At 53.9% G+C, this 27768-nt stretch overlaps 2 protein-coding genes across 2 annotated transcripts in view; one reads left to right on the top strand and one right to left on the bottom strand.

Moving 5' to 3' along the window:
• Window positions 1–26191, bottom strand: WDR93 (WD repeat domain 93; the record flags this gene model as incomplete). Its single annotated transcript, XM_081114797.1, has 15 exons — window positions 1–178; window positions 3929–4109; window positions 4678–4834; window positions 5100–5399; window positions 6414–6808; window positions 8147–8266; window positions 9481–9567; window positions 10820–10890; window positions 12611–12778; window positions 14166–14254; window positions 15202–15317; window positions 18934–19012; window positions 21420–21484; window positions 24244–24436; window positions 25889–26191. The coding sequence occupies 15 exons, from the start codon at window positions 26189–26191 to the stop codon at window positions 82–84; spliced, it is 2421 nt and encodes an 806-aa protein (XP_080970923.1). The 3' UTR covers window positions 1–81.
• The window catches only part of CRTC3 (CREB regulated transcription coactivator 3), a gene marked incomplete at its 5' end in the record, with an annotated part of 1283408 nt that overhangs the window by 828878 nt on the left and 426762 nt on the right, over window positions 1–27768 (top strand). The gene's annotated exons all lie outside the window — the stretch shown is intronic.

Raw genomic sequence — 27768 nt, forward strand, 5'->3', positions numbered from 1 at the left:
CCCCCTGCTGGCTCTGCGGGGGGCCCAGGCCCCAGTCCAGGCCCCTGGGCCCTTCGTCTCTTCCCCTCGGGGCGTGGCCCATCACTTCCTGATGCTCTCTCTCTGCAGGAACAGCGAGTACCTCCGCAGCCGCGTCCAGTGCTCCTTCTCCTTCACCTTGTTCTCCAGCTTCTGAAACCTGGGGGTGGAGATGAGAAGGGCGTGCTTGGTGCCGCGCCCCCAACCGGCCCGGCTCCCCAGGGCGGGCCTGACCCCCTGTGCCAGCATCAGGAACGCGCCGGACTCGGCCTGGTGCACGGCGGGCACCCGGAACTCCTTTAAAAAATACATATTTTTACTGATTTCAGAGAGGAAGGGAGGAGAGAGGCAGGAACATCAATGATGAGAGAGAAGCGTTGATCGGCTGCCTCCTGCACGCCCCACACTGGAGATCGAGCCCGCAACCCGGGCATGTGCCCTGACTGGGAATCGAACCGTGACCTCCTGGGTCATAGGTCGATGCTCAGCCACTGAGCCCCGCCGGCCGGGCAAACCGGACACACTTTTGGGGGAATGGGGGTGACATGGCAGAGCGTGAGGTGGACAGTGGCCGGCGGCACAGGGAACTCAGGAACTGAGGTCTGTGAGCGCGGACCCGCGTTGCACACACCGGGGTGCCAGCGCGCCGTTTCATAAGCGTTTCTTGAGCATCTGCCAGTGGCAGGCACTGGTGCAAGTGTCGGGCAGGCCAGAGTGACCACACAGCACGTCCCTGTCCCCAGGGAGTGGGGCGACAGAGTGAGAGCACTGTGACAGGAGGCATCTGAGCGCCACAAAGGTCACGCACGCGCAGAGAGGAGGAAGGGACACCGCCTGGGGTGCTCCCAGGAGATGACGGGTTTGAGTAGGGGTTTTCAAAAAGTAACGGTGGGTTGGGTTTGTTTTCAGTTTTTTAAAATATATATATATTTTTTTTTTCTAATTTTATTTTTTTTTATATTGCTTAAAATATTACAAAGGGTATTACGTATGTGTCCATTTTTTCCCCCCGCCCTAGACAGTCCCCTAGCCTCCCCTATCCCCCAGTGTCTTATGTCCACTGGTTATGCTTATATGCATGCATACAAGTCCTTCAGTTGATCTCTTACCCCCCTACCTCCTGCCCCCCAACCCTCCCCGGCCTTCCCGCTGCAGTTTGACAATCTGTTTGAGGCAGCTCTGCCTCTGTATCTATTATTGTTCAAAAGTTTATAATGGTCTCTATTATCCATGAATGAGTGTTTTGATTTCAGAGAGGAAGGGAGAGGGAGAGAGAGAGAGAGAAACGTCAACGATGAGAGAGAATCATGGATCGGCTGCCTCCTGCACACCCCACACTGAGGATCGAGCCCGCAACCCGGGCATGTGCCCTGACCAGGAATTGAATGTGGGACCCTTCCGTTCTCAGGCCAAGGCTCTATCCACTGAGCCGAACCGGCCAGGGCTTTAGTGTTTTGTTTTAATAACAAACGAGTGCACGGTCACGTTCATTTCAAGTGCACGGGACGCCTGCAGTGCCTTGCAAAGCCTTTGACCTCCAGGAGCCTGCCTGACTGCAAGGTGGGGGCTGTGTCTGTAGGGGATTTTCCAGGGAGTCGTCCCTTTGTTTCTCAAGGAAGGCAAAGGAAAGTTAGGCTGGGCGCACTCTTTCCTCCCCAAGGATATTAACAAAGGGGGTTGGCACACCATCCCTCCCCCTCCTCCTCCAGCCTCGAGGGAAATGTCACCCGGAGCCCTGTGGGCCCCGGGTCTGTGGGGTCACCCAGAAGCCCACTTACGGCAGAAAGATGGGTGGGCGGAACCTGGACCGAGCTTGGCCTGTATTCTGTAACCCACGGGGATTAAAGGGAGAGGGACAGACTGTTTCTGTCTGCTTCCTGGTGTCCCGAAATTTCTGTGGTCAAATGTTTGGCCCAGTCAGAGATGGCAGACACTAGAACAGATGGGGAGGGGAGCCAGATGGAAATGGTGCCCCTGAGGCCCCGGCTGGATGGGGCAGAGGCCAGGCGGGGCGCAGTGGGAGGGGGTGGGCACCCTTGGCAGCACCGGCCCCCTTTCAGGGCCCTGAAGGCGGACTTCGGTTCACGCTGCTGCTTGCGAAAGCCCCAGGGCGGATTTTGTAAAAGCAATTTGGACAGACCATGGCAGGCCTGAAACTTTGACTCTATTGCCTCACCAACCCATTGCCTTCAAGTTTCACCTAGATTCAGGGCCAATGGAAACTTCCAGACACCAGCTATAAATAGAAAAAAAAAAATAAGATGGGATTAAAGCCTTTAGATGTACGTGGATGTGTGTGGTAAACGGCGAGAGTAACATGTTAACGACAGACCTAGGTTGTGAGTATGCGGGTGTTCGCGGAAATTTTTTTCAAAGCTGCTGTGTGTTTGAAAGTTTTCGTGATAAAATGTGGTGGGAAAGCCCTAACCGGTTTGGCTCAGTGGATAGTATTGGCCTGCGGACTGAAGGGTCCCGGGTTCGATTCCGGTCAAGGGCATGTACCTTGGTTGCAGGCACATCCCCAGTGGGGAGTGTGCAGGAGGCAGCTGATCGATGTTTCTCTCTCATGGATGTTTCTAACTCTCTATCCCTCTCCCTTCCTCTCTGTAAAAAATCAATAAAATATATATTTAAAAAATGGGGTGGGAAAGCCCCCGATATCTAACTCCGAGCAAACAGAACAGGAAAGCCTTCTTTACATCGTGGTGTTACCCAATGGATCGCTGGGACCCAGATCACAAAATGGGTGTGACTGGGACCCCGTGATTAGGTCCAAGGAAAGGTTCCTTCCAGCAGGGTTGCCACAGCCACACAGTGCGCCCCCTCCCAGCTCCTGCCGGGTCCCTGGACCCGGGAGCACTCCCCTCAGTTCCCACTGCTTGGCTAGCCCCAAGCCATGCCCCTGGCCCCCAGGGCCCCGCTGCCTGCCCTTTTCCCTGCAGAATGTCCTGGGAGGCCGGCTCCTGCACCCACTCAGCACTGTGGGGCATTCCCGGGGGGGAGGGGGTGTCGGACCTCCATGTGAGGGGCAGACAAGCACTCTGGGTAAATCTTTAATCGGGAAACGTCGCTGTCCCTCTCTTCACTGTCCTTGCCCAGGACCCTTTGGCCGTATTCCTCTCCGGATGAGCCCCATGCTTCCCTCCAGGAGATACTGAAAGCCACCTAAGCTACCCACCCGCAGCCCAGGGAGGAGCCGCGGTCAGGGAGGAGGCGCTGTGGTGCCCCCCGGTGGTGATGTGTAGAATTTCCCTGGCGTGAACTTGGATTAATGTCGTCGTCATCATCATCGGCATGTATCTACCGTTTACTGAGCGACCACTCTGTGCCTAGCGCTCTGCATGTATTTTTAAGAATATATTTTTATTGCCCTGGCCGGTTTGGCTCAGTGGATAGAGCGTCCGCCTGCGGACTCAAGGGTCCCAGGTTCGATTCCGGTCAAGGGCATGTACCTTGGTTGCGGGCACATCCCCAGTGTGGGGTGTGCAGGAGGCAGCTGATCGATGTTTCTCTCTCATCGATGTTTCTAACTCTCTATCCCTCTCCCTTCCTCTCTGTAAAAAATGAATAAAATATATTTAAAATATATATTTTTTTTTATTGACTTCAGAGAGGAAGGGAGAGGGAGAGATAGAAACATCGATGATGAGAGAGAATCACTGATTGCAAACCAACTCCACTGTTCCCGCCCAGGCCAGGCCCGGGGCAGGGGTGGGGAGAGCCGGGGAGCAGGGGTGGGGAGGCCCGGGGCAGGGGTGGGGAGAGCTGGGGAGCAGGGGTGGGGAGGCCCGGGGCAGGGGTGGGGAGAGCCGGGGAGCAGGGGTGGGGAGAGCCGGGGAGCAGGGGTGGGGGGAGCCGGGGAGCAGGGGTGGGGAGGCCCGAGGCAGGGGTGGGGAGAGCCGGGAGCTACCTCTTCTGGAAGATGCCCTCGCATCTCCTCTCCAGGGACAACGCCTGGGGGAAGCCCGCGGCGTCCAAGTCCGCTTGGGGAATGCAGCAGCTGTTTGACATGTTCTCCAGGAGTGAGCAGGCATCGAAACTGAAGTAGAAGACAGAACTCGGGGTGTCACTGTCCCCAATCGGATGGTCTCCTGAGATGAGACGAGAGCACGCGTTTGTGTCAGCATCACCTTCTCCGTGTCTCTGTGGCCCAGCTGGGGCCGGGTCACTGGGGCTGAGCCGGGAGGGCCCACTTGGTCTGGAGGAGCAGGGGTCCAGAGAGAAGGCCTGCCTGGCGTCTCTCCTGAGTGTCTGGTGAGGACTCTGGGGCTGTGGGGGGGGGAGGGGGACGAAGAGTGGGGAGCAGCCCAGCCGGTATGGCTCAGTGGTTGGGCATCGACCTATGAACCAGGAGGTCACGGTTCAGTTCCCGGTCAGGGCACATGCCCGGGTTGCAGGCTCGATCCCCAGTAGGGGGCGTGCTGGACACAGGCGATGGATGATTTTCTCTCATCATCGATGTTTCTCTCTCTCTCTCTCTCTCTCCCTCTCCCTTCCTCTCTGAAAGCAATGAAATTATATATTAAAAAAACAAAAAGAGTGGGGAGCAGATTGGGTGGGGTCGCCCTAGGACTTCGGGAGGGGCCCCTGAGGAAGTCAGGGAAGCGGTCAGCAGGCCCCAGGTCTGGGCAGCGCGCCCTCACGGTCCCCCTTCCCTACCTCGGAGCAGGAAGAACGGGTGTTTCGAAGACACGGCAAACACCGGCTTCCAGGGCACCGCCAGGTGGTAAGGCCTGGGGGGCGCGAAGGCACAGACGACGTGAGGCCGGGCCACGTCCAGCAGGAGCACGGAGCCGTTCCTGCAGAAGGTCAGCACCTGGGGGCAGCGGGATGGGCACGGGGTTCTCTAGGGGGCCCTCGCCCCAGTGTGGGACACGAGACGCCGGGCAGGAAGCGGGCAAACAGAGAACCAATGTGCTCCGGGGCACGCGGCCTCGGACCCAGCTCAGGGCAGCGGCCTGGGGACCCGCCTGCCGTCCCCACGGAGCTGTGAGCTCGGGCACATGATGGCCGTCAGCAGAGCGGAGGCTGCGTGTGAGCCAGCCGTCGCTGCAGGGGAGTGAGAGGCACGAGGAACCTACCATGCCAGGCAAGGCCGGGACGGGGGCCACGGCGCAGAGAGCCTCCTCCGGGTGCTTGATGGGCCTGTGGGCACCGGACGGACAGACACTCACCCTCTCCTCTCCCAGGCGTGCACCCTGAATAAACTCTTGCAGATAAGCAGCAAGAGAGATGTTGGGGACTCTCACAGCGGCAGAAGCGTCAGTAACTGGTGTGTGCACCGCAGGACACGGCGCAGCGGTGGGAATGACGCCCGCGGCCGAGGGCGGCCTCCCGGGCACCCTCATGAACATGCAGAGCAAGCGACAGAATAAGTCGCACTGAGATATAAGTGGGAGGATGCTTAGACCGTGGCGCCATTGACACGCTCCCTCCATATGCACAGCTACAGGCGCTGCGTGGGCACACACGCCCAAGGGTGTGGGTAATTCTTAAAGGAAAGCAACGGAATGAATTTAGGAAAACGCTGTGGTGGATTGAAAAAAAAAATCGGCCGTGATGTTTGACACCAACTCCCATCAAAAGGTGGACTCTCGCCGGGGCCGGTTTGGCTCAGTGGATGGAGCGTCGGCCTGCGGACTGAAGGGTCCCGGGTTCGATTCCGGTCAAGGGCGTGTGCCTGGGTTGCGGGCACATCCCCAGTGGGAGATGTGCAGGAGGCAGCTGATCGATGTTTCTCTCTCATCGATGTTTCTAACTCTCTATCTCTCTCCCTTCCTCTCTGTAAAAAATCAATAAAATATATTTAAAAAAAAAAAAAGGTGGACTCTCGCTCTAACCGGTTTGGCTCAGTGGATAGAGCGTCGGCCTGTGGACTCAAGGGTCCCAGGTTCGATTCCGGCTAAGGGCATGTACATTGGTTGTGGGCACATCCCCAGTGGGGAGTGTGCAGGAGGCAGCTGATTGATGTTTCTCTCTCATCGATGTTTCTAACTCTCTATCCCTCTCCCTTCCTCTCTGTAAAAAAATCAATAAAATATTCTTTTTTTAAAAAAAAAAGGTGGACTCTCTCACCCGCCCAGCCAGCGTGGCTCAGTGATTGAGCATCGACCTATGAACCAGGAGGTCACGGTTCGATTCTAGGCCAGGGCACATGCCCTAGTTGTGGGCTCGATCCCCAGCAGGGGGCGTGCAGGAGGCAGCCAGTGGGTGATTCTCTCTCATCATTGATGCTTCTATCTCTCCCTCCCTCTCTGAAATCAATAAAAAATATATTTTTTAAAAAAAATAAAGAAGAGAGAGGGACTGTGGGGAAACTGATAAAAGGCTGTTTTGGCAGAAGCGACCCTCTTCTTGGCCGTGTGGGCTGTGAACGGGGTTGCCTGCCATCGTACCATTCTGTTGGGACCCTGCTGCCTACAGACACCCACGTACGGAAGACGTGATGTTGAGCAGCTCATCGGGAGAGGGGGGTGGCTGTGGGGCAAGTGGTGGGCTCCGGCCGGGGAGGTGGCCGCTGTTTCGCGACCAGCCCTGGCGGACCCTTGCCCCCGCCCTCCCCTCAGAGCCGCCGACCTCTCCACCAGCATGCTGACGGTGGGGCCTCGGGTCCCCGCAGCGGTCACCAGGTGGAGGGATGAGTCCGTGCACAGCACCACGCAGGTCGTTTGGGACTTGGCCGCCCCCTCAGGGTACACGTTCCACCCTTCGTGGACCAAGCTGTGTTTCAGGAAGTGAATGCTTTGGCAGGAACACCCCTCAGGAAGAGCGATGACCCCAAGAGGCAGTCCTGGGGAGAGAAGCCACGCGTGCAGGTCGGAAAGGGGACAAAGGGCCCGGCCAGCGTGGCTCGGTGGTTGAGCGTCGACCTAGGAACCAGGAGGTCATGGTTCGATTCCCGGTCAGGGCACACGCCTGGGTTGCAGGCTCCATCCCCAGTAGGGGGCGTGCAGGAGGCAGCCGATCAGTGATTCCTTCTCATCATTGATGTTTCTCTCTCTCTCTCCCTCTCCATTCCTCTCTGAAATCAATAAAAATATATATATTTTTTTTTTTTTTTTTTTTTTTTAAAAATATATTTTATTGATTTTTTACAGAGAGGAAGAGAGAGAGATAGAGAGTCAGAAACATCGATGAGAGAGAAACATCGACCAGCCGCCTCCTGCACATCCCCCACCGGGGATGTGCCCGCAACCCAGGTACATGCCCTTGACCGGAATCGAACCCGGGACCCCCCAGTCCGCAGGCCGACGCTCTATCCACTGAGCCAAACCGGTTTCGGCAATAAAAATATATTTTTAAAAAATGGGGACAAAGGGATGCAGCCCTGGTGCGGGATTGCAGCCAGCAAGGGCCTGAGGGACGCGAGGACAAAAATCAAGCAGTGAGCGCCCCCTTCAGGGGACCCCTTTGAAGTACCCCTTAGAACAGCGGTTCTCAACCTGTGGGTCGCGACCCCTTTGGCGGTCGAACGACCCTTTCACAGGGGTCGCCTAAGACCATCCTGCATATCAGATATTTACATGACGATGCATAACTAGCAACATGACAGTGATGAAGTAGCCATGAAAATAATGTTATGGTTGGGTCACATAATTTTATGAGGAACTGTATTTAAAGGGCCAGAAGGTTGAGAACCACTGCCTTAGAAGAATTTATCAATATCCAGGAAGATGAAAACAAGCTATTGGAAGGGACTGTGAAGTTGTGATCGTTCTGCCCACCCACAGTAGCTGCTAGTCTGGAACTGATCGCTGTCCAGGTCTCTTAGCTTCAACAGCAAGGAGGTTCCTGCTGTCAGCGGGGGGCTGGGGGAGCAGGAAGGAAGACTTGCTTGTTCTGAGAGCGTGGGGGCGGGTGGAGGGCTAGGGCATGTGGCGCTGGGAGGTGATGGTCGGACTTCTGGGGCCTGGCACAGGGCCGGGCACAGAGCAGGCACTCGGATACCACGTGGGGAAGGGGAAGTGTCCGAACACATCATTTTCAATGACGTCTGTTGAATGAATTAGTGAATGAGGGGAAAGCAGGACCAGCCCTCTGAGGGGCCTTTAAGATCAGCAGGAATTCAGAGCTCCTGGAGTCTTGAACCCGGAGATACACCCGGGTGCCGGGCAGAGGTGGGGCTCACCTTCGGCCAGGTCCCACAGCGTGAGCACCCCGTCCTCGCAGGCCAGCACCAGGTAGGAGCCGCAGTCGCTGAGCTGAGACAAGGCAATGGGCGCGGCACAAGGCCACACGCCCTCGGGGTCTGGCGGGAAGGACACACTCACCGGGCTGCCCCCCCAGGCCCCACACCCGCCGTCCCCTCCACCAGCACCACCCGAGACCAGGCTAGCCTGCCCGTCTGGGACGAGGGCTGGTGTGGACTCCCATCTCGCCCCCGTCCGTGCAGCGCTAGCTCCTTGCTCGGAATGACAACACATCACACGCCTGTCAGACTGCAGCTCGTGATCAGTGAGCGCAGACGCTGTGGGAAGCGCTTTCACGCATGGCTCCATTGAATTCCCACAGGGTCCTATGAATGGGTCCTGCCAGCTCCCATTTTACAGATGAGGAGACTGAGGCAGAGGTCACCTAGGCAGTCAGCAGCGAAGCCCAGGTTAGAGGCCAGGCTGCTTTTCTGAAGGCTGAAAGGTACTTGGGAAGCATAACTCTAAAATACAGCATAAGTGTTCGGCTCAAGGAAATACCACAGCGTGAACTTACTCGTGTAACCGGTCCCCGTAAATTTGTAAAAAAACAAACAAATGTATTTCCTAAGGGCCTGTCGATGCCAAAGAGCTTTCACATGCAGAAACTCTGCGTTTTGCTGCTCACAGCCAGTGTGAGCAGGAGGCAGGATGGTCATTAACCAGCTCTGTGTTGTGGAGAAGTCGGGATTGGGGCGTCAGGTGACTGGCCTGAGACTGCACAGTTCGCAGGCACTTGGGCCGGGCCGGGCTCTGGCCCTGGCCCTCTGAGGTCAAGGCCACCTTCTCCTGACCTTCGCTGCCCAGGGGCCCTGGGGACCTGACGGGGCTTTGTCCCTGTTGACCTGTCGTCTTTAAGAAGCGGGACAGGCCCGGCCGGCGTGGCTCAGGGGTTGAGCATCAACCTGCGAACCACAAGGTCACGGTTCGATTCCCGGTCAGGGCACACGCCTCGGTTGTGCACCTGATCCCCAGTGCGGGGCGTGCAGGAGGCAGCCGGTCCATGATTCTCCCTCATCACTGATGTTTCTCTCTCTCTCTCCCTCTCCCTTCCTCTCTGAAATCAATTAAAAAAATATTTTTTTAAAAAAAAGAAGCAGGACAGTTCTGAGACAGAGCCTCAGGCCACACCACCGCCCCCACATCCCCGACATCCCCCACGTCTGCCCGCACAGCTCTGGTCCCTGCAGCCACACTATGTGCCAGTCACGTGCTCTCGGCTAAGCTGGCGCAGGACGTGTTCCCAGGGCCCCGAGCTCAGGCAGCCAAGTACCAACTCTGTCCCTCAGGTTGCGGTTGAGTGAATAGAGGAAGAAGTTGTGCCGGCCCGTCCAGTGCACGCCGAGGACACTGGCCACCCCTGGGGAAGGAAAGGAGGGGGCGTCAGTAAGGAGCCGGGGTGGCCACTGCCCAAGGGGAAGTCGGTTTGAAATAAGAAATGGTTTGTTCATCCGGCTGGCGTGGCTCGGTGGTTGAGCATCGACTTATAAACCAGGAGGTCACAGTTCGATTCCTGGTCAGGGCACATGCCCGGGTGGCAGGCTCCATCCCCAGGGTGGGGCGTGCAGGAGGCAGCCGGTCCATGATTCTCTCTCCTCGTTGATGTTTCTCTCTCTCTCTCTCTCCCTCTCCCTTCCTCTCTGAAACCAATAAAAAACATTTTTAAAAAGTAGTTTGTTCCTGCCGAAACCGGTTTGGCTCAGTGGATAGAGCGTCGGCCTGCGGACTGAAAGGTCCCAGGTTCGATTCCGGTCAGGGGCATGTACCTGGGTTGCGGGCATATCCCCAGTAGGAGAGGTGCAGGAGGCAGCTGATCGATGTTTCTCTCTCATCGATGTTTCTAACTCTCTATCTCTCTCCCTTCCTCTCTGTAAAAAATCAATAAAATATATTTAAAAAAACAAAAAAAAGTAGTTTGTTCCAATGGGCAGCACCCACCACAAGGGTGAGCGTCCTGGAGAGCAGGGGTGGGGCACCCCTAGGGCTGCTCCTGGGCCAGCTCCCTTTCCTGGGAGGGACAGTGGCCGCAGCCGCCCTCGGCTGCTCCCACAGCTTCTAGATCATTCGTGTCCATCTGGCTGTCAGTGTTTTACTTATATTTTTAAAAATATATTTTTATTGATTTCAGAGAGGAAGGGAGAGGGAGAGGGAGATGGAAACTTCAATGATGAGAGAGAATCATCGATCAGCTGCCTCCTGCAGGCGCCCTACTGGGGACAGAGCCAGCAACCCGGGCATGTGCCCTGCCCGGGAATGGAACCGAGACCTCCTGGCTCCTGGGTCGACCCTCAACCACTGAGCCACAGGGGCTGGGCTGGCTGTCAGTTTTTAAGTCACTTCCTTTACAAAGTGAATTCATATCCAGAACAGCCTGGCTCCCTCCCCTGAGGCAGGTCACTCCCGGAAGACAGTGCCAGCCCCATTCTCACGGCCTCTGGGCCGCAGCCCAGCCAGGAGCAGTGCGGCCACAGCCGGCGCCGGCTTCCACCTGGTCCCCTCCCCCCACGCAGGGTGTGCTGTGGGGACCCTTCTGGGGGAGGGGGGCTTGCTGGGGCATTGCCCAAGGTGACTGGCCACGTGCCCAGGGCAGCCACTCCTTCATCGTCACTTACCTGGGGGGCTCTTGACCTCTGCTGGCATCACAGTTAGGCAGCTATGGAAAAGGAAGTGGAACGTGGCCATACTGGAGGGAGGGAGGGAGGGAGAGAGAGGGAGAAAGAGAGAGAGAGAGAGACTCATCAGAGCCATGGCAGACTCCTTGGCAAGGAGCAAGGCTGGTAGTCTCGGTACCAGGACCGGAAATGGGGTCCAGAGCCCCGAGGCACATGGCATTCTGGGTGCAGGTCCTGGTGGGTGCAGGGGGCAGGGCTGCGGGAGCCTCTCCCAGGCGGGACCAGCGCCCAGCCCTGGGCAGCGCCCTCTCTGACCCGGGAAGACCCCTTCAGGACCAGGCTTGGGCCATGGGCCCGAATGCCCTCTTATCCTGGGGGCGGTGCAGCCAGGCTGTGCTGAAAAATTGGCTTTTTTTTTTTTTAAAGCCCAATTCCTGATTTATAGGGCATGTGGCTTTCTGTGGTGTAAACACTCTCGCGATGGACAGTAACCAGCGGTTTAACAGCTGCCTGCAGGTTCCTAAACGCCTCGCCAGGCAGCGCTCCCCTGAGCCTTGCTCATTCCAGCCCGGGGTGCAGCGGGGGGCCGTGGGGGCTCAGCCCCAGGGCTGTGTCCTGACGGAGCAAACTCAAGGCCCAGTGAGAGCAAGATGAGAGCGTTCGTGCCCAGGGGCTGAGCATCGACCTCTGAACCAGGAGGTCACGGTTCGGTTCCCAGGCAGGGCACACTTCCCCGGCTGGGACTCTGCTTTTACCGTCAGGACACGGGGCGAGTGGGGCCCGCTGGGAATGGCGACAGATGTTAACGGTAGTGACTTACAGTCCTACATCTAGGGTCTTCCGTGTTGTCTAGATAACTAGGACAAAATGCTGAGAGATGGTATCATACCTAAAGTAGTATAATAAGCTGTTTGCCATCTCCATAGCTACTATCTAGTCCTTCTTGAAATCCATGTTCTCGGCCTTTGTCTTGTTTAAAAAAATCTCAAAAAGATAGGACTTCTCGCCCAGCCAGCGTGGCTCAGTGGGTGGGCATCGACCTATGAACCAGGAGGTCATGGTTTGATTCCCAGTCAGGGGACATGCCCGGGTTGCGGGTTTGATCCCCAATAGGGGGTGTGTAGGAAGCAGCCGATCAATGATTCTCTCTCATCATTGATGTTTCTATCTCTCTCTCCTGTTCCCTTTCTCGCTGAAATCAATAAAATATGTATATACTAGAGGCCTGGTGCACAAAAATTTGTGCACTCAGGGGGATCCCTCAGCCTGGCCTGTGCCCTCTTGCAGTCTGGAACCCCTTGGGGGATGTCCACCTGCTGGCTTAGGTCCACTCCCTGGGGAATCGGGCCTCAGACATCCCTCTGGCAGTCTGGGAGCCCTCGGGGATGTCCACTTGCCAGCAGGGATCAGGCCTAAGCTGCAGTCAGACATCCTTAGCGCTGCTGAGGCGGCGGGAGAGTCTTCCACCACCACCGCTGTGCTGGCAGCCATCAGCCTGGCTTGTGGCTGAGCGGAGCTCCCCCTGTGGGAGCGCACTGACCACCAGGGGACAGCTCCTGCATTGAGCGTCTGCCCCCTGGTGGTCAGTGTGTATCATAGTGACCAGTCATTCCCAGTTGTTCTGCTGTTAGGGTCAGTTTGCATATTACCCTTTTACTATATAGGATGACTTCTCGAACCATCTGCTGGAGTTCTCAGAGAGAAGCCCCAAACCAGAAGCTTTTAGACCCCGGATTGAGTCAGGTCCTTGGGGAGAAGCCCTGGGGCCCGGGGCGCAGGATGAGGGCTCACCTGAGCGGCTCCTCCTCCCACTCCCCGTCCAGGTACTTCCTGTAGGTGGCGTTGAAGACGGCCGTGTGCTGCTCCCACTGACTGTCCTTGATGATGTGGTTCTGGCCGGAGCCCAGCCCGTAGCAGCCCTCCATCTTTGCAAACACTTCCAGGGGGCTCTTAAATAGGCTGCCTGCGGGCGACACAGTCCAGAGTCGGCCAGACCGTCCGGCTCCCGCTGCCTGAGGCTCCCCTCCTTCCTCCACGCTTCCCAGCTCCCTGCAGAATCCCGCCTCCTCAGAAACCCAGTCCCGCCTGCAACCCTCCATCCGTCCGTCCATCCGTCCGTCCGTGAGCCCAGGCGCTGTCTTTCCCGGGCCTCCCTGCTACCCCCCGCGCTCAGGGAGCACGGGCCATGAGCTGCTGCTCTTTCTGCTTCCGCGTCTCCCTCCCACCGCAGGTCCTCACCCCGGGTTACAGCATCTCCAGGGGATGTACCCCATGTCGCTGCCCCACCAGCGCAGTAGGCAGTCCTGTCTCTGCCTCTGTTTAGTTTCCTGCAACTACCTTCCTTTTCAAGGCCGCCTCCCTCTGTCAGTCACTGTCTTCATCACTCCCCTTCCCATAACCTTTCGTTTCCTGCCCGTCATCTGTCCCTAAGCCCCCAGGAAAACCGGGCGATTTCGTTTCTGGGTCCGCACCCCCAACTGTCAGAACTCGGGACTCTTTGGCACGTGCCCAGGCCCCTCAAGTTGCCTGCCAGGTCCCACAGTGGCCCGGATGCCCCTCCCCAGGGCAGCCACTGGTATCGGTGTGCGGTGTAGCTCTCTACAGCAGGCTCCTCATTGATAAACTCACGGTAGCATATTCCATCCATGGATGGTCTAACCGGTTTGTTATACATCGTTTCACTTCCATGTGCAGAACCTACTGCTGACTGTACTGATGAATGAACTAACGTGGGGTGTAGCAATGAATGAACTCCAGCACTAGCCGGTTTGGCTCAGTGGATAGCGTTGGCCTGTGGACTGAAGGGTCCCGGGTTCAATTCCAGTCAAGGGCACATGCCTGGGTTACAGGCTGGATCCCCAGTAGGAGATGTGCAGGAGGCGGCTGATCAACGATTCTCATCATTGATGTTTCTTTCTCTCTCTCCCTCTCCCTTCCTCTCTGAAATCAGTAAAGATATATTTAAAAAACAGACAAACAAACAAAAAAGACATGACAAGTCAATTAATATGTTTGGATTCTGATTCAAACAAACCGATGTAAAAAAAAAAAAAACCTTAAAAAAATTTTTTTTAAAAAAAGGAATGAATTCCTATCAGCACCAGGAAAGACCTCTCTCTTTCCTGGTCTCCCCATTCTGTTAGTTAACAGCATCCCCGTGACATTTATAACGTGTGTCTTTAGGTCCCAGAGTTCATCACTTAAGGAACATTTTCTCTCCAGAACTGTACTTGTGATTTAGATATTGCTGCCAATGAATAGAAAAGATGGGAAAGGTGGGAAAAGGCCACAAAAAGAAAAACAATGCAAAATCAATGGCCAGAGGAGAGTTTTGGTGGAATCATACTGGCCTGTGATGGGTTTGGGTGGCTTGATCTTCATGATCTGGACTGGAATACTCAACTTAAACTCCGCCAGACAACAGGTGCTGCCGTCCTACGATAAGGAAAAGGCACAGCTAGTAACACCACAGAGCAGGGCCGAAACCGGTGTGGCTCAGTGGATGGAGCGTCGGCCTGCGGACTCAAGGGTCCCAGGTTCGATTCCGGTCAAGGGCATGTACCAGGGTTGCGGGCACATCCCCAGTGGGAGGTGTGCAGGAGGCAGCTGATCGATGTTTCTCTCTCATCGATGTTTCTAACTCTCTATATCTCTCTCCCTTCCTCCCTGTAAAAAATCAATAAAATATATTAAAAAAAAAAAAAAAAGACCACAGACCACAGAGGAGGGAAAAAAAAAAACACACCAGAATAATTCCAAAGATGGCAGGCAAAGAGGGGAAAAGGAAGAAGAACAGGTAGGACAATAGAGAGTAAATAGCAAAGTGGGAGACTTAAACCCACGCCTGGCCATGGCTCAGTGGTTGAGCGTGGACCTATGAACCAGGAGGTCACGGTTCGAGTCCCGGTCAGGGCACATGCCCGGGGTTGCGGGCTGGATCCACAGAGTGGGGCGCGCAGGAGGCAGCCGATCTGTGATTCTCTCATTGATGTTTCTATCTCTCTCCCTCTCCTTTCCTCTCTGAAATCAATGCAAATACATTTTTAAAAAAATACCTGCATTTCTGTATACTGAGAACAAGCTGTTTATATCAGAGTCTGGGAAATTCAGGGGAATGCGGGGCATGAAGGGGTTACATCAGCCCCAAAGGGAAGAGAAATTGCCTGGGAGGCAAGAGGAAAGGGCCCCAGAGAAATGCCTGGGAGTCCCCTGCCCGTTAATGTTAACGTCTGGTTTGAACCAGAGCGAACCGGTTTGGGAGACATGGCCAGGGTGCCTGGCCTCCCTCCCACCCCCATTCATCTCCACGTCCCCAGGAGGGCTCACGCGGGATGCAGGGCCAGGGGAGGGAGAAACGCCGCGGTTCAAGGCTGGCTTCCTACCACTTGGAGCTGCTTGGTTTTTTTCTTTGGGTTCACAGCCAGTTGGGGGTGTTCCACTTCCTTGACCCAAGCCTCCTTGGGCAACTTGTACACGTCCAGCCAAGTGTCTCCAGCCCCTGCGTTGGGAAAGCCAGGAACTGTTTGAGCAACGGCAGGCCGGCGCCACGTGTCCTCTGAGGACGGCCTGTCTCCTCGGAACCCCTGACACGGAGGCCGGCAGACACCCCCGAACGGCAGGGCCCTCGCTGCCGGGGGGCTGGGCCGCTCCCCCGAGGCCACCGCACCTGCACTGCCCCAGCAGTTTCTGTTATTGGTTGGGGTTGATTGGTTTCAGAGAGGAAGGGAGAGGGAGAGAGAGAAACATCATGATGAGAGAGAATCATGGATCGGCTGCCTCCTGCACGTCCCCTGTTGGGGATCGAGCCCGCAGCCCGGGCATGTGCCCTTGACCGGAATCGAACCGTGACCCTTCCGTCCACAGGCCGATGCTCTAACCACTGAGCACACTGGCTAGGGTGAACCCTGTTTCTAACCAGACTCTGCTGGGCCCGTCCCCAGGTGTTCCCCAATGGCAAACCCCACTGACATCGTGTCTCAGCGATTCCTCTCTGGGGAGGAAGGCGGCTCGTATGGAACCAGCACCGGACAGGGCGAGGCCGAGAAGGGGTTACAACTGGGAGTGATGCCCCAAGAGAATCCTTCCGACCAATATTGGGGCAGATGACAACCGGGGGGGGGGGGAGCGGGGGACTTTGTCTTGTCATAGAAATGTGCTCAGCTCTGTACCGAGTACCTGCCCATCGGGGGAGGGTCTGCTTTCTCGTGGGATGGGTTCCTGGCTAAAGGTTTCCTTCACAAAGTGCTTGCGTCACCCTGGCCGGTTTGGCTCAGTGGATAGAGCGAAGGCCTGCGGACTGAAGGGTCCCGGGTTTGGTTCCGGTCAAGGGCACGTACCTAGGTTGCAGGCTCCATCCCTGGCCTTGGTCAGGGTGCGTGCGGGAGGCAACCAATCAACGTGTCTCTCTCACATCGATGTTTCTCTCTCTCTCCTCCCTTCCACTCTCTCTAAAAAGTCAATGGAGCCCTAACCGGTTTGGCTCAGTGGATAGAGCGTCGGCCTGCGGACTGGAGGGTCCCAGGTTCGATTCCGGTCAAGGGCATGTACCTTGGTTGCGGGCACATCCCCAATAGGGAGTGTGCAGGAGGCAGCTGATCGATGTTTCTCTCTCATCGATGTTTCTAACTCTCTATCCCTCTCCCTTTTTCTCTGTAAAAAAATTAATAAAATATATTTTAAAAAAATAAAATAAAAAATCAATGGAAAGATATCCTCAGGTGAGGATTAACAAAAAAAAAAAAAGTGATCAACTGGTCACCTTGACTTCAGAATTCTGGCCTCCAGAACTCTGGGAGAAAATAGTGATCTGTTGCTTTAAGCCACCCAGTGTGGCACTGATCGGGCCGCCCTAGGAAACTGCTGCAGAATCAAAGTCTCCTTTGATGCATAAAGCGGTGTAAGTACACATCTTCCTTAAGCACATGACCTGGGAGGGACCCAGGCAAGAATATCAGTAGAGGCCCAGCCCTGCCGGCGTGGCTCAGAGGTTGTGCGTTGACCTATGAACCAGGAGGTCACGGTTCGATTCCCGGTCAGGGCACTTGCAGCAGTTGCTGGCTCAATCCCCAGTAGGGGGCGTGCAGGAGGCAGCCGATCCATGATTCTCATCATCATGGATGTTTCTATCCCTCCCTCCCTCTCCCTTCTTCTCTGAAATCAATAAAAATATATTTTTTAAAAATAGAGGCCCAGCCCTAGCCGGTTTGGTTCAGTGGATAGAGCGTCGGCCTGCGGACTGAAGGGTCCTAGGTTTGATTCCGGCCAAGGGCACATGCCCAGGTTGCGGGCTAGATCCCCAGTGGTGGTTGTGCAGGAGGCAGCCGATCAGCGATTCTCTCTCATCGTTGATGTTTCTATCTCTCTCTCCCTCTCCTATCCTCACCGAAATCAATAAAAATATATAAAAAATAAATTAAATTAATAAAAAATAAAATAGAGGCCCTAACCGGTTTGGCTCAGTGGATAGAGCGTCAGCCTGCGGACTGAGGGGTCCCAGGTTTGATTCCTGTCAAGGGCATGTATCTTGGTTGCGGGCACATCCCCAGTAGGGGGCGTGCAGGAGGCAGCTGATCGATGTTTCTAATTCTCTATCCCTCTCCCTTCCTCTCTGTAAAAAATCAATAAAATGTAAAAAAAAAAAAAAAAATAGAGGCCCATAAATCATATGTCTAAATATTCAAAAGTTAAAAAAATCAAGCTAACAGTCCATTTGGAAGGGAAAAAAAAGTCCACCACCATAGTAATAATTGCAACATTGCTTAAATCGGTGGGCAAAACTTTAAGAAGAAACAGGATATTTATAGAATCTCAAAGTATCTCCCCGAAGTGGTTTTCGATGACTGTGGCAGTTTCAGCATTCAGCCGGAAATTCTTTGGCCCTGCTCTCTCTCCCCTTCAGTGTGCTCTGGACTTGGTGACTCCCTTCTGACAGAGTTCGGACAGGGCAACTCAGTGGCTCAGCCGATGGCGGGGGGGGGGGGGGGAGCCTGGCAGATGCCACTTTAACTAAATGTCAAGGTTAACATGGGCAGCAGAGAGTCACGTTGCTGTCACGCTGGCCCTGGTTCGATGCAGGGAAAAAAGCCCTTCACCTCGGCGTATCTTCCCCCAAATCCTTAACCCCAGTGGAACCACGAGAAGCACTCAAACCATGAAATTGAGGGACGTTGCACAAAACATCTGACCGGTGCTCTTCAGAAATGTCAAGGTCACGGAAAACCAGGAGAGACCCAGACACTGTCAGTCAGGAATAGACCAAGGAGACGTGAGACTGGATGCAATGTGGTTTCCTGACTGACCCTCAGAGCAAAAAAATTAGATTCGTGGGAAAACTGGTGAAATTGGGGGTTGAGGGGGGGGAGGGGGGAGAGAATATGTAATTAACAGTATTATACCGCCCGGCCAGTATGGCTCCGTGGTTGAGCATCGACCTATGAACCAGGAGGTCACGGTTCGATTCCCGGTCAGGGCACATGCCTGGGTTGCAGGCTTGATCCCCAGTGGGAGGCGTGCAGGAGGCAACCGATCAATGATTCTCTCTCATCATTGATGTTTCTATCTCTCTCTCCCTCTCCTTTCCTCTCTGAAATCAATTAAAAAATATTTTATATATATATATTTTTTTTAAAAAATATTTTTAAAAATAGTATTATAGCCCTAGCTGGTTTGGCTTAGTAGATAAAGCAACAGCCCACAGACTGAAGGGTCCCAGGTTCAATTCCAATCAAGGGCACATGCCCGGGTTGCAGCCTCGATTCCCTGGTAGGGAGCATGCAGGAGGCAGCCGGTCAATGATTCTCTCTCATCACTGATGTTTCTATCTCTCTCCCTCTCCCTCTCCCTCTCCCTTCCTCTTTGAAATCAATAAAAAAAATTTTTTTTTTAAAAGAAAGGAAAAGGAATTCAATGTTACAAAGGACATTACCTTTAAAAAAATCGTATTGTACCCATGTTACTGGCTCCCTAGTAAGTTTGACAAGTGCCTGGGGAAGCTGGGTGGAGGGTACGAGGACCCTGCCTGGCCCCTGCAGTTCTGAAGAGTCCTCGCGGGGAAGGGGGATTCTCTAGGAGAGACTGCAGACCCGGACTTTCCTCATGGCCCCCGTGAGTCTTGCCTTGTAGGAGGAAGGCTGCGAAGTCCCCTCCGTGAGAGATGTCCATCTTCAGGCAGATGGTTTGCTTGTTGGTGTCATCCTGAAACGGAGAGAGAGGCTGCTAGAGCCAGGCCGCCCGCTGACCAAGAGGGGGCCGTGGGGGCTGGCGTGTTCCCACCGCGTTCACAGAAACCCTTCCAAGCCGGGGGCGCGGAGAGATGCCTCTCTGTGGACACGTGTTTGTATTTCTCTGGGGTCAAAGCCTAGGAATGCGACTGATGAGCGATCGGTTCAACTTTCTATCTCAGATATGTTTCCCAGCCTGTCTGTGGATTTTTTGTTTTCTTTTTTTTTTAAATATGTTTTTATTGGGTGTGTCCGGCCGTCTCACTCAGTCCCAATCGGCCGGAACCCTGCAGCAAGCTAACCTACCCGTTGGAGCATCTGCCCCCTGGTGGTCAGTGCACATCATAGCAACTGGTTGACCAATCGACTCTCTGCCCCCTGGTGGTCAGTGTACATCCTGCAAGCGGTTGAGCCGCCTTAGCATATCATTCGCATATTACGCTTTGATTGGTTGAACGGATGACTGGACACTTAGCATATTAGGCTTTTATTATATAGGATACTTTCTTTGCCCTGGGCCCATCAGTAACATTTTGTACAAGATAAACTGCAATTAGAAATCTACCCTGGCCGAAACCCGTTTGGCTCAGTGGATAGAGCGTCGGCCTGCGGACTGAAAGGTCCCAGGTTCGATTCCGGTCAAGGGCATGTACCTTGGTTGCGGGCACATCCCCAGCGGGGAGTGTGCAGGAGGCGGCTGATCGATGTTTCTCTCTCATCGATGTTTCTGACTCTCTATCTCTTTCCCTTCCTCTCTGTAAAAAATTAATAAAATATATTAAAAAAAAAAAAAAAGAAATCTACCCTGAACAATACTGCCTCTTTTGGGGATCATTAATCTTAAAAAATAAAAAGAGCCCACATTCTGAGAACCTACAGCAACATGCAGGCAGTGTGTGGGAACGAGGGATGCATGGGTAAGATCGCCCCTACCCTCAGGGAGCCTACATCCCAGGGAGGAAGCCATCATGTAAACAAGCAAGGATGTGGGGGAGAGAACGCGAAGGAAATTGTGTTCTGCACGGTGGTGGCACAGAGGAGGGAGAGTATGTTAGAGAGCTGGCCTGGAGGCACGGGAGAAAGTTAAGAGGCACGCACAGTAGGTAGGGAGGCAGGGAGAGTCCTCCAAGCACAGGGAACAGCACGGGCCGGGGAACAGGATGTGAGGCAGCACAGAAGTTTTAGGGACTCGTAAGGAGTTATCGGATATGTTGGGCTGGTGCTCAGCCTGGACCGAGTTCCTTCGTAATTCTCTCTTCTCAACCACATGGTAATAAGTCCAAGGCAGCTCCCACCTCTGGTGGTCGGGGAACCTTTTAATTGACTACTTTGGAGAAGGCTGTTGGACCAGGGAGGTGTCTCTTTCTTACTATTCTAGGACAGCTGTCATTGCCTCCATCTTAAATTTTATTTTATTTTATTTCTTGTTAATCCTCACCCAAGGATATTTTTTCCATTGATTTTTTAAAATATATTTTATTGATTTTTTACAGAGAGGAAGGGAGATAGAGAGTTAGAAACATCGACCAGCTGCCTCCTGCACGCTCCCTACTGGGGATGTGCCCGCAACCAAGGTACATGCCCTTGACCGGAATCGAACCCGGGACCCCTCAGTCCGCAGGCCGACGCTCTATCCACTGAGCCAAACCGGTTAGGGCATTTCCCATTGATTTTAAGAGAGAGTGGAAGAGAGAGGGAGAGACACAGAGAGAAACATTGATACGAGAGAGACAAATCGATTGGTTGCCTCTTGCACGTGCTCAAACTGAAGCCAGGGATTGATTCTGCAACCGAGGTGCGTGCCCTGGACCGGAATCAAACCTGTGACTCTTCCTTCATTCCACAGGCCGGTGCTCTAACCACTGAGCAAAACCGGCTAGGGCTTAGTACAGTTTTACAAGTTTTATTTATTGATTTTTTTCAGAGAGAAAGCGGAAAGGAGAGAGAACCATCGCTTCTGTCCCACTTATGTATGCATTCTTTGGCTGATTCTTGTACGTGCCCTGATCGGGGATCGCACCCTCAACCTTGGTGTATTGCCCGGCGCTCTAACCCACTGAGCTACTCGGCCAGGGCCTCGCCTCCACCTTAAGAGTGAACCTGATTGCCAAAACTGGTTTGGCTCAGTGGATAGAGCGTCGGCCTGCGGACTGAGGGGTCCCCGGTTCGATTACGGTCAAGGGCATGTACCTGGGTTGCGGGCACATCCCCAGTGGGAGATGTGCAGGAGGGAGCTAATCGATGTTTCTCTCTCATCGATGTTTCTGACTCTCTATCTCTCTCCCTTCCTCTCTGTAAAAAATCAATAAAATATATTTAAAAAAAAAAAAAAAGAGTGAACCTGATTGGCTACGGTGCGCGGCCCCGCTCTAGGAACTTACCACTTCATTGATGGTTTTGATGAAGAAGAGACCGTCCTTACAGAGATAAAACAGTCTAACGACCCCTGAAACGGAAAAGTGAGTAAGAAGGTGAGACAGACCAGTGAGCTGTCACTTCCTCTCGGACTTCCTGAGATGGGCGTCGGCAGCTCCTGCACGCTCGGGCCTCCTCCCGTCCCTCCCCCGCTGTGGGGCCTGGGTCTCCCTGCCTTCCTCACCCGGCACCTGCCCACCCAGAGCCCCCATGGGCCCTCTGGCCACTCCGGTCCCCTCTCCTTGACTACTGTCGCCTGTGCCAGTCATCATCCCATACTGCCTCACCTGGTTAAACACCTGTGTCCTGTGGCTGTTTTGTTTGTTTTGTTTTGATATTTTTATTGATGTCAGAGAGGAAAAGAGAGAGAGAAACAGCAATGATGAGAGAGAATCATTGATCGGCAGCCTTCTGCACGCTCCATACCGGGGATCGAGCCTGCAACCCGGGCATGTGCTCTGACCGGGAATCGAACCATGACCTCCTGGTTCATAGGTCGACGCTCAGCCACTGAGCCACGCCGGCCGGGCTTGTGGCTGTGTTTTATTCCTCCAGCGAGGTCATAGGTTCTTTGAGGGAAAGGTCATCTCTCACTCTTCTATGTGCCTCACCTGTCAAGCCCCAGCAAGTTCCTCATACAGTTGATTTTGTTGATTTCACAAGAAATCTGTGTCATTCTAATTACTGTGTAACCTACGGGCTCCCTCCAGTGGAGGATCCACACCCCCCATGACTTCTCGCCTCTTCCTTTAGGTGCCCCCCCGACACTCAGAACCCGCCCCTCCACCCGTAACACAGGCCTCGCAAAGGCAACCGGCCCACGGGGGGTGGAGGTCTAAGTGCGCCCAGTACACACCCCTGGGCTACCTGCTCTCCGGCCAGGGACGTGCTGGGGACGAGCCAGGCGGCCCCTGCCCTCAGACTCATCACGCCGAGGGTCACACACGCGTGAACCCGACCAGATACAGCGTGATTAGACCAAAGCTGGACACGTGCAAATGGAACGCACCGAACCCCGAAGCCCTGTTCTCCCACAGCGGCTTCAGCATCGAGCCGTGATCTCAGGCAGAACGGAGCCCTTTTCTTCCCTCCCCCTCACTGGCCTCCCTGCCCCATGCACATACCCCATCACTCACCCAGTTTTCCCATTACACCTTCCTTTTTTTTAATTTTAATCCTCACCCGAGGATATTTTTCCATTGATTCTTAGAGAGAGTGGAAGGGAGAGGGAAAGAGAGAGAGAAATACTGATGTGAGAGAAACACATCGATTGGTTGCCTTCTGCACGCGCTCCAACCAGGGCCTGAGCCAGGGAGGAGCCTGCAACCGAGGGTCATGCCCTTGACCGGAATCGAACCCGTGACCCTTCAGTCTGCAGGCCGACGCTCTATCCACTGAGCCACACCGGCCAGGGCTTCCTTTTCATTTGTAAAGCTTTTTGTTTTGAACTAATGTTGGACTTAGAGAAAACTTGCGAAAATAGAACAAAAAATTCTCTGATGCCCCTCACCTCACTTCCCCCGGTGTTAGCATCGCATGGAACCACAGTGCCGTCTTCCTCATCATGTGCACGGCCCCTGCCCTGGTCCAGGCCATCGTTTCTCCCCTCAGTGCACACAGGGGTTCTTTCCCGTCTCTCTGCCTCTTGTCCGGCTTCTGCAGACTCCTCCCAGTGCGCCCTTCCTAACCTGTCCACCAGGCCCAGCCACCCTCAGAGACGGGGCCCCCGGACCCTGTCCACAGCCCTCTATGCTGCAGTCCCCGTGAGGGCCTGGTTCGTCCTCGGGCTGAGGGGGAGAGCAAGCCCTGGTTTCTGTGAGCGACAGGATTGCTAAGTGCCCACGGGGTGTGGACTCCGGGACCTGGTTCGAATCCCGCCAGCGCCATTTACTTCCTGTGTTACCTCAGGTGAGTCATTTCACCTCCGGCGCCTCGGTTGCCTCCTCTGAAAAGTATACTTACCTCCTAGGGCTGTGCTGAGGGTTAAAGGGCCAGTATGTGAAATGTTGGGAGAGTGCCTGGCACACTGTACATGACCAGGGAGAACTTGCCAATGTCTGGCCCTGCCCACCCCTGGGAAGGAAATGAACAACGGTCTACAGCAAGCATGTCAAACTCGTGGCCCACGGGCCACATGCAGCCCATAGCAAATATTTTTGTGGGCCAGCCAACATAACAGTGTGAGCAGTTATTTACTGGTACTGCTAGAGGCCCGATGCACGAAATCCATGCACGAGTAGGGTCCCTAGGCCTGGCCAGCAATCAGGGCTGATCTGTGGGCTGATAGTGGGGGGGTTGGGGGGCCCCCGCTGGCACCTGCCTTGGCTGGCCTGGGGCCTGCAGGTTGGGAGCAGCCCCTGCATTGTGCATCTTCCCCCTGGTGGTCAGTGTGTGTGTCATAGCAACTGGTCATTCCACTGGTCAATTTGCATATTGGGCTTTTATTATATAGGATTATGAAAGGAAATAAGTCTCCTGTCAGATCCAGAATTACTGACATTCACCATGGGTCAGTTTTGAAAGTGATGGCTGTGAACAAGATTTCTCCCAAAGTAGGAAAGATGGTAGCAGAGAGGAGATGCCAAGTGTCAGGAAGAAAACATGAATTTTATCATTGCTCTTGTGCTTTTTTTTATAAATACTCTAGTTTTCGAAAATGGAAGCTTTTGGGTTTTTTGCGGCCACATAAACTTAAACCTTGTTTATTGGGCCCGTGTTAGCCCTTGAGTTTGACACGCTTGGTCTACAGGTGCACGTAAATGAGGCTAAAGGAAGATGACGAACAAGTACCCATTTCATCCACAGGAGCCATAAGCGTTTCGTTCCCCAAGTCTGTGGCCCAGATGGACATGACCTCGGCCTTAAATTTCTCGTAAACATAGATTTGTTTAGCATCGTGCAGATTGTAGATGGAGAAGCCTTTGGCTCCTGCAATAAACACATAGTCTTGGGAAACCGCTAGGCATCTTGGCCTTTTGCTGAGCTGGGAGAACAAAGAACAAAGAGAGAGAGGGAAAAAAAATGGATTTTTCAGCTGCCACTGTCTGCAAGCAACATGTTAACATTTCAATGAGGGATGTGGGCCCTTCCTACATAGAATATCCTCCCCAAACACAGGGCTCATTTCCATATTGTGCCCACGTATCAAGGAGTCATAGCCGCCCTAGCCGGTTTGGCTCAGTGGATAGAGCGTCAGCATGCAGACCGAAGGATCCAATTCCAGTCAAGAGCATGTACCTTGGTTACAGGCTCCTCCCCGGCTGGGCCCTGGATGGGGCTAGGGCAGGAGGCAACCAATCGATGTGTTTCTCTCCCATCGATGTTTCTCTGTCTCTCCCTCTCTCTTCCACTCTCCCTAAAAATCAATGGAAAAATATCCTCGGGTGAGGATGAACACACACAAAAAAAGGAAAATAAGAGGCAGTCATAGCACTCTACTTTTAGGGGAGCGGGGCCAGAGAAAACAAAGAAGTGGAGAGTAAATGTTTAGTCACTACACTGTGTGTGGCCACAGACCCTGTACCACATTCATCTGTAACATTGTGGCCCGGCCGGTGTGGCTCAGTGGTTGAGCGTCGACCTGTGAACCAGGAGGTCACGGTTCGATTCCCAGTCAGGGCACATGCCCGGGTTGCGGGCTCGATCCCCAGTGTGGGGCGTGCAGGAGGCAGCGATCCATGATTCTCTCTCATCATTGATGTTTCTCTCTCTCTCTCCCTCTCCCGTCCTCTCTGAAATTGATAAAAATATATTTTAAAACAAAACCAAAAAACACTGTGGAAAGAGCTATCGCGGAGGCGCTGGCAGATTCTCACCCATCAAGCAAGAGAGTGATGACTACATCCAGCATGATATCAAAATAACAGCGGCTGGATGTAAAAGACCTGCTGTGTCATCCTCCATTAGCCAGAACACCCGTTTCCACAGACACGGACCAAATCCATTCCAGGCAACACCGGCATGCCTAGAATCTTTAAAAAAAAAAAAAAAATGCAGCTGTCTTATTGAATGAAGGTTCCTGGTAGGAATTCCTTCCCTGGATGAGGTGTTTTCATTTATTATTTACTGGAGGCCTGATGCACGAAATTGGTGCAAGGTAGGCCCTCACAGCCCGGCTTCGTCCAGAAGGTCGTCCTGCTGTTTAGTCTAATTAGCATATTAGCTCTTTATTATATAGGATATGGAGAGGAAGGGAGAGGGAGAGAGAGAGAGAAACATCAATGATGAGAGAATCATTGATCGGCTGCCTCCTGCACGCCCCACAACCGGGGATCGGGCCCACAACCCGGGCGTGTGCCCTGACCGGGAATCAAACCGTGACCTCCTGGCTCATAGGTTGACGCGCAACCCCTGGGCCACACCGGCCAGGCCATGTTTTGATTTACTAACACTCAGCTGGGAAACAGGGAGGGGCCCCTGGTCAGCTTCTCTATACCTTGCTTTCTAAAACTGGAGGGTAGACGGTGGGCCGGACCCGGCTGAGCTCCACCTCCCTCAGCGCGTCCCTCTCCTCAATAATTTCCCACGCCCGGTCGAACAGAAGGTTCACCAGCTTGTTGATCATTCGATACGGCTGAGGCAGGGAATCCAGCTCCTGGTGTGGATCCTTGAAGACATAACTCTCTTCATCATCCTTCGACCAGTCCTTCTCCGACGGGGTCGGCACCTCCAGCTGTCCCTTTTGTGTAAACAAAGGCAGCCTCATCTTCTGGGCGCGGCTTCCGTTGAGGGAGGACATCACAGAAGGCGGCACTGGGAACGGCTCTGAGACTGAGGAGCTGATTAAAGGAAGGAAGTAAAGGTATTAGGGAAAATAAGGGAAGTTCAGCCCTAGCCGGTTTGGCTCAGTGGTTAGAGCGTCCGCCTGCGGACTGAAGGGTCCCAGGTTCAATACCGGGCAAGGGCACATGCCTGGGTCCAGTAGGGGGCGTGCAGGAGGCAGCCGATCAATGATTCTCTCTCATCATTGCTATGTCTCTCCCTCTTCCTTCCTCTCTGAAATCAAAATATAGTTAGCCGGTTTGGCTCAGTGGGTAGAGCGTAGGCCTGTGGTCTGAAGGGTCCCAGGTTTGATTCCGGTCAAGGGCACATGCCTGAGTTGTGGGCTCGATCCCAGTAGGGGGCATGCAGGAGGCATCCGGTCAATGATTCTCATCATTGATGTTTCTTTGTCTCTATCCCTCTCCCTTCCTCTCTAAAATCAATAAAAATATATTTAAAAAATATACATATATATTTAAAAATAAATAGTGAAGTTCAAACAGTATATCATCTCTAGCACAAGCATAACAGTCTATGGCAGGGGTCCTCAAACTTTTTAAACAGGGGGCCAGTTCACTGTCCCTCAGACCGTTGGAGGGCCGGACTATAGTTTAAAAAAAAAACTATGGACAAATTCCTATGCACACTGCACATATCTTATTTTGAAGTAAAAAAACAAAACGGGAACAAATACAAAATTTGTATTTGCATGTGGCCCGCGGGCCGTAGTTTGAGGACCCCTGGTCTATGGGGACTATTTATTCTAGACACTGGCACTTCCCATGTTTATTACGGGATGGTTATCACATTACTAAGATACGCTCAGCAGAGGCAGGCCAGCCGAAGATGAGGCGTGCTAGGGTGGAAATACAGGACTCTGGAAACCGTGTTGCATTTCTTCACCTCCTGATAAAGGAGAGGCGAGGCGGACTTTCTAACCCAAAGAGAATTCACCTTCTCCCCCCGCCCCCCCCCCCCCATGTCTTCTCCTGGTTCTGCCATCTCTGCAAATGGCTGTGCTCCAGCCAGCTGGGTACTGAGAGGTGACTTTTCCCTCTCCTCCCCTCCCCTCGGACCAGGGCATTTCAAGCACTTCCCGTAACTGCTGTCGAACGTGTGTTGTGCTTAGCTATTTACTTGTGTCCCTCAGTAACTAATACCTGAGGCCTAGAGCTCAAGTGGTGGGTACATAGCCAGCATTCAGCAAATTCTTATTTTCTTGGGGTAATGCCCTGCCCTGGGTTATGAACTTGAATACTTCTGGCTCTGTTCCAGGCACTGACCTGTGCAAGAAGGGGTAAATTTGTGGGGCCGAGAGGATATACCACCCCAAAGTCCAGATGCCTCCTTCTGGAGTCTAGACCATGTTCAGGGCACCTATACCCCTGAAATTTACTGCCCAAATGGTACCTGCAAGAGCCTCTTCCTGACTTTTCTCCCCCAGCTGCTAATGTGTGCACCCCTAGACCTGAAAGGTGACCAAGGCATGGCTGATCGAAGGGGTATGGGCAGAACTTGGATGTGGCTTGGAGTATCCACACACTTGGCGATGTG

This window comes from Myotis nattereri (genome assembly GCF_964212035.1).
Source record: "Myotis nattereri genome assembly, chromosome: 21".
Classification (NCBI taxonomy): domain Eukaryota; kingdom Metazoa; phylum Chordata; class Mammalia; order Chiroptera; family Vespertilionidae; genus Myotis; species Myotis nattereri.